Source organism: Lactuca virosa, chromosome 5 (assembly GCF_052849685.1).
Source record: "Lactuca virosa cultivar CGN04683 chromosome 5, Lactuca_virosa_CGN04683_v6, whole genome shotgun sequence".
NCBI classification, from domain to species: domain Eukaryota; kingdom Viridiplantae; phylum Streptophyta; class Magnoliopsida; order Asterales; family Asteraceae; genus Lactuca; species Lactuca virosa.
In genome coordinates this window covers 398,326,736-398,332,594 of record NC_136430.1, presented here as the reverse complement: position 1 = coordinate 398,332,594, position 5,859 = coordinate 398,326,736, and the positions used below count along the sequence as shown (strand labels likewise).

The 5,859-nt window shown below is 31.1% G+C and overlaps 1 protein-coding gene across 1 annotated transcript; it reads right to left on the bottom strand.

The window, feature by feature from the left end:
• Positions 1-1,662: 1,662 nt before the first annotated feature.
• Positions 1,663-3,570, bottom strand: LOC145110932 (unknown protein 1-like). The gene is made up of 2 exons (XM_079047246.1): positions 3,363-3,570; positions 1,663-2,657 (listed from the first exon to the last, which is right to left on the bottom strand). Exon 2 carries the CDS (start codon positions 2,623-2,625, stop codon positions 1,906-1,908), a length of 720 nt encoding a protein of 239 aa, XP_078903372.1. The 5' UTR covers positions 2,626-2,657; positions 3,363-3,570; the 3' UTR covers positions 1,663-1,905.
• Positions 3,571-5,859: the final 2,289 nt, after the last annotated feature.

The window sequence follows — 5,859 nt, the reverse complement described above, 5'->3', positions numbered from 1 at the left end:
TAGCCGTTTCTTATTTAAATACGAATTATAAATTGTTATGTGGAAAAAGAGAGGGATTTGCACATGGATTAGAGAAATGGAGTGCAACCTACTAGCCAAAGTTGAAAACAACTCCAACTCAAATTTTCTTGAAATTACTATAAAATGAGACGTATAATTTAAAAATATACCAACTAAATTCCATTTCTAGAAGAAAATAATTAGAATTTAGCTTTAGTTTTTGTATTGTTGTTCTCAAAATATTCCTAGTTTATTATATTACAAGTACAAATACATGATATATATAAACCAACAAAGAATATTTTAATAAAAATAGGATTTCTTTTTAATTAACTTCTATAATTTTTACCATGGATGTTTTATCGTTGCATCCGGACTTGGTGCATATTTGGCTAAATATGGACATTGTTTTATATTTCGATGGTCTAATGGCTAAATTTTATGTTTCACAAACTTAATATTGTGTCTCATTTATGCAGCTAATGCATAAAAGAGGTGATAAAAAGATGACTTTCTTTAGATAATTCTCAACCATAACATTATTTTTTGTACTAGAAATTGTATAAAAAATTATGCAAATATTTATTCTAAGTATATCATCTTTTTCAAACTTATTTAGAATTTTAAAAGAGTTATTCACTAAAATGACCATATAAAGTAGAAGCCTCCACACGACCACCCTTTACGGATTTTAACAAAATAACCACAATCCTCGCAAAATATTATAAGCGAACTCATAATGACACATTTGATTTGAAAAGATAATTAAAATAATTCAACTGTCTTCACCAAATAGTAATCTCTAAGAATACACTCACACCTATTTATTCACGAGGATTATTGTTTTCAACATTCCTGATGTTTCATTAAATCATGCACTCATAGACTTTCATTGCTAAGGAGTAGAGCAAATTCATCTATGTCCAACTATGTAAGGGTTTGTAGATTATACGTTTACGTATTTGTCCAATTACTGCAATTTGATTCATGGTCTCCTACCAATTTCCAGTCATTCGTTATCATCTTGTTTCAATTGTATTTCAATACAACAACACATTTTGACTATGTCGTTCCTTAGTAGATACCGATTAATTGTGTTCTGTCTTCCCATCTTGTCATTACTCTATGTGTTTAATATGAAGACTAACATATAGGATAGGAGAACGCAAACATACTACTTATAATGAATTAATATCCCAATTTTGGTTCATGTGCATCTATGCATCTATGGTGGATAATCAATCGGGTGGACATTAAATGGTGACTTGTGATCGGATGATGAGTTGACAAGGTTTTCCATGGCGTCATCATCTATCTTTGCCATGTAAGTTTGTAGAAAATCGAAAGGGATTGTTCAAAAGTGTTTCCTCATGTAACTTTGTAGGTTAAAAATTACTTCATTTTCTATTACTGTACATCGACTTGAATGTTTTATTTTATGACGAAATGCTATATTTTGATAATATTACTACAAAAGCTTCAAAAGAACAACAAATTAAAGGCAAGTTTAAAGAAAACATATACATTGTCAAAAAAAAAAGTATTTTAAAATAGATTTGTTGGTAAAAAGACATACAACACCAATGTCTAATAAAAACATTCAAAACTGCTCATCTACAAAAAAGTAAACTAAAAAAACAAACACCATTTGAAATCGCACAATTCATACAGAATTTCAAATTTTCAACATTTCTAGCAAACTTCTGCAAGCAATTCAGTAGCAATTTTCCAAGACAAATGAATAATACTAAACAGTACAAATAATATTATCAGAATAGTTGTTTAAAAAAAAAGGCTTCAGCCCTTCTACCCATAAATTGTAAACTAATTCTAGAAGCAAAACAAGGTTAGCCTTTAATTATCATATGAGACACCAATCCACCATTCATATTATGTTCATACTTATCAAAAGTCAAAATCAAGCCTCCTGCACAAACTGAGGTCAATGTTTCTTGATTTCTTCACAGCCTTCATAGGAGCACCAGGACACGTGTCAGCAATACCAGTGACACGTGGAGCAGAAGGAGGTGTTTCCAGTCCATCACAACTTGAGTAAGCTGCAGCTGTCATCTCAGCAAGAATATCCTCTGACTGCTTAGAAATAATGGCTTCCAATAGGGAATCATAAACAGCTTCCAACAACTGTTTATCCTCAAAAGAACTTTCAGAAACAGATTCACGTTTTTCATTTTCACAATCTTTTTTTGTCATTTGAGAATTAAAATTAAGCCTCCTTGCAACATAACTCTGTGATTCTTCAACATGTTTCATGGAAAGAGGAGCATTCATGAGCTTGTCGGGACCAGGGGCAAATGGGTCAAATACACCCTCTTTTGGGGTACAGGGGCTGTCATCTTCTTCATTCATATCACTATCACCACCACTGTGGTATGTGGCGGGAGGTGAGGATACTATTGTTAATGGAGATGTAAAAGCAGACATCAAGTCTGCACTTTCTTTATTAGAATCTGGGGTTATGGGACTTGGAGCAAACCCACCATTATTATCAAGCATTGATGATGGAGAAGAGGGAGGAATGATGTCAACAGAAGAATTCTTATCCAATTTGTTGCAAGAAATATTTTCAACGACCCCTAATTGATCCACATTGGCCTTGGTATCCATTGTTTTCTGAAAAGAAATTCAGAAATTCACTCCTGCAGTTTGTAGAAAAGCTGTGCATTAGATCAATAGCAGTTCACAGTGTGTGTTCTAAGTTCGTTGAGTAATTAGTTGCCAATCCACATAGCAGTGAAAAAAAATTCTTCAATTTCTGCAAAGATCTCTTACCAATTTATGCAGTCATGGTTCAATTTGTTACCAATTTATGAATTGTTTCACGATTTGGTTGAGTAAAACGTATAAATTTGAAACTGCAGAAATCTGTAATGAATCCACTTCTTTGTATTGTAAAAAAGTGTAACAAAGAGAAGAAATGAGCCCTTATTGTTATGTATATAAGGAAGAATACGTGACTATTTCAACCCTAGCTGGAGAAGAACGGACAAATAGAAAAATTGTAAACCCTAACAGCGCCAAATTAACTAAAACGCTTTAATCGAATCAAATTAGGGTTCGTAAAGGTGAGCAAAGGCAAATCCTCGCTCGCACAGAAAAAAGAAGAATCAAGAATCAGGGGGGAATCGTTAAGTACATTCGTGCTTACGAAGAATACACATACGCATACACAGGAGAAAAAGCATCGTCCGTACGAAGAAAAAAGAAACCAAGTAGTATTTAGTAAAATCTGATGTTTATGAAAAGCAAATAACAAAAAGTAGACCGAAAAAAAAAAGGGATCATACATGTGAAGATCTAGAATCTAGAGAATGATTTGGCGAACGAAAAGCAGAGATAGATACCTGAGTTAATCGAAAATGGATTCCGTGGGTGAGAAAACCCCGTCGGCTTCTCCTCCGTGAAGGGAAAGTACAGCAGCGGCGATATACGCCGGAGTTAATAGAGAAATGAAACGGTGGGCGAGAAACCCTCGTCGGCTTGAACTTCGTGGAGGGGGTGGGTAGTAGAGCAGTCGTCCGCTCGTGCAAACTCTGATTTTCTTCTTTGACCCAAGAGCTGACGAGTTTGGGCATTTTACTTGTGTCTTCCACCGACATCTTTTTTTTTTCACGTTCCTTTTTCATAATTGGTTTTTGATCCACAATTTTTTTTTTCTATATTAATTTACTATGACTATGGTACTGTTTGTTTTTCTGAGCAAAATGTATAAGGTAGTGTTTGTTTTTCCTCTGCAGATCTGCGTGGCCACTTCTGTCTGCGCCGCGCAGACATTAGCCTTTGCAGACTGTTTGTTTTTCTGAAGACTGCAGACCTAAAACTGTCTGCGCGTCCTCTTCTTGGCGCAGATGTGGACCAGAGTCTTCTAACATCTTCAGACATCTTCTAGACTAAAAAAACATATATATCTTTATTTTTTTTAAGTTTTTTTTTTAATTTATATTTTTTCCAACTTTATTAATGATAAACAATTTGAAAAAAAAATTACAAAACTTAAAAAAAAAAAATTCGACGATACAAACATGATATTTTTGACAAATTTATAAATAAAGATTTATTACAATAATAGTCGTTGAAGTTGTTTATATAAATATGAAAAAAAACATCATAATATATTCTTATATTTTTTTGCCAAATTTTGTAAAACATTATTTAATAAAGTATCGTCAATTTCTCGATAAAATATTTATGGTACGTTTTTAATGGATTTAATTGAAAAAATCAAAGTTTATTTTCATCCATTTATGTATCAAATTCTTTGATCACTAATTATAATGTTTAGTTATAACTTTGCAACCAAAGTTGTTGGTTTTTATCAAATATATACGTTAATTCATACCATTTTTATTTTTATTTTTTATACAATAATACATAAAAGTTGATCTAGATTCGTTAATTATTTATAACAAAGTCATAAAAATATTAAAAAATCACTTTGAAGTTTAAAAAACCAGTTTATTTTAGTAGCCCGCAGATGTTAAAAATCAAACAGTCTTCTTTTTTCAGACTGCAGACGTTTGGTCCACCTCTTCTACTGCAGAGGTCTACGGATGTGGTCTGCAGACTGCAGACATTTTGCCTCAGAAAAAACAAACAAAACCTAAGTCTACGGACCACATTTGTTGACATCTGCAGTAGAAAATGTGGACAAAACGTCTGCAGTCTGAAAAAAGAAGACTGTTTGTTTTTTAACATCTGCAGACTGCTAGAATAAACTAAAATCTAAATAAACCGATTTTTTTTAAAACTTAAAAGAGTTTTTCAATAATTTTATGATTTTATTATAGATAATTGACAAATATAGATCAACTTTTATGTATTATTATATAAAAAGTGAAAATAAAATGGTACGAATTAACGTATATATTTGATAAAAACCAACAAACTTTGGTTGCAAAGATATACCTAAATATTGTAATTAAGGATAAAATAATTTAACATGTAAAATGGATGGAATAAACTTTGATTTTAAATGAAATTTTCAAAATTTTCATTTAACATTTTCAATTAAATCAATTAAAAACTGGGCATAAATTTTTATCCCAAGAAATGAATGATATTGCATTAAATAAATATAAGATAATATTACGATTTTTTTTCTTTTCATATCTATATAAACAGCTCCAACGACTATTATTGTAATTAAATCTTTATTTATAAATTTGTCACAAAAGTCATGATTGTATCGTCGAACCTTTTTTCTTAAGTATTGTAATTTTTTTTCCAAATTGTTTATATAAATAAAGTTGGAATAAATCTAAGTTAAAAAAAAAACTAAAAAAAAACTAAGATATATGTGTTTTTTAGGCTAGAAGATGACTAAAAACTCTGGTCCACATCTGCGCTAAGAAAATGGCGCGCAGACCTTTTTAGGTCTGCAGTCTTCAAAAAAACAAAGAGTCTGTGAAGCCTAATGTCTGCGTGTGGTTTGCGCAACGCAGGCAGAAGAGGCCAAAAAAATCTACAGACAAAAAACAAACAACACTTATGATATGATAAAACTTTGAATTATTAATGTATAAAGTAAACGCTAATTGTTTTGTAGATTGAATGATTAGTCAAAGTAATCTTATTCTTCTTTAGAAGCTAAATAAACATAAACAATTGAAAAACATTTCAAATGGAATTAACCAAATCATCATATTCGTCAATTCAACAAAAAAAAACAACAACAACAAAAAAATATATATATAATAATAATAATAAACAAACATTAACAATTGAAAATTTGACAAAATTTCAAAAAAAAAATATTAACACGTGTTGCCCACTGTTGAGTCTTTATTTTCAAGTTATGGACGCTTTTGGAATGGAACTTGGCAAGATTTGAAATCAATGCCT

What these genes read in the sequence shown, in the direction of transcription:
- LOC145110932 (XM_079047246.1), bottom strand. Translation starts at nt 2,625, where the DNA reads ATGGATACCAAGGCCAATGTGGATCAATTAGGGGTCGTTGAAAATATT.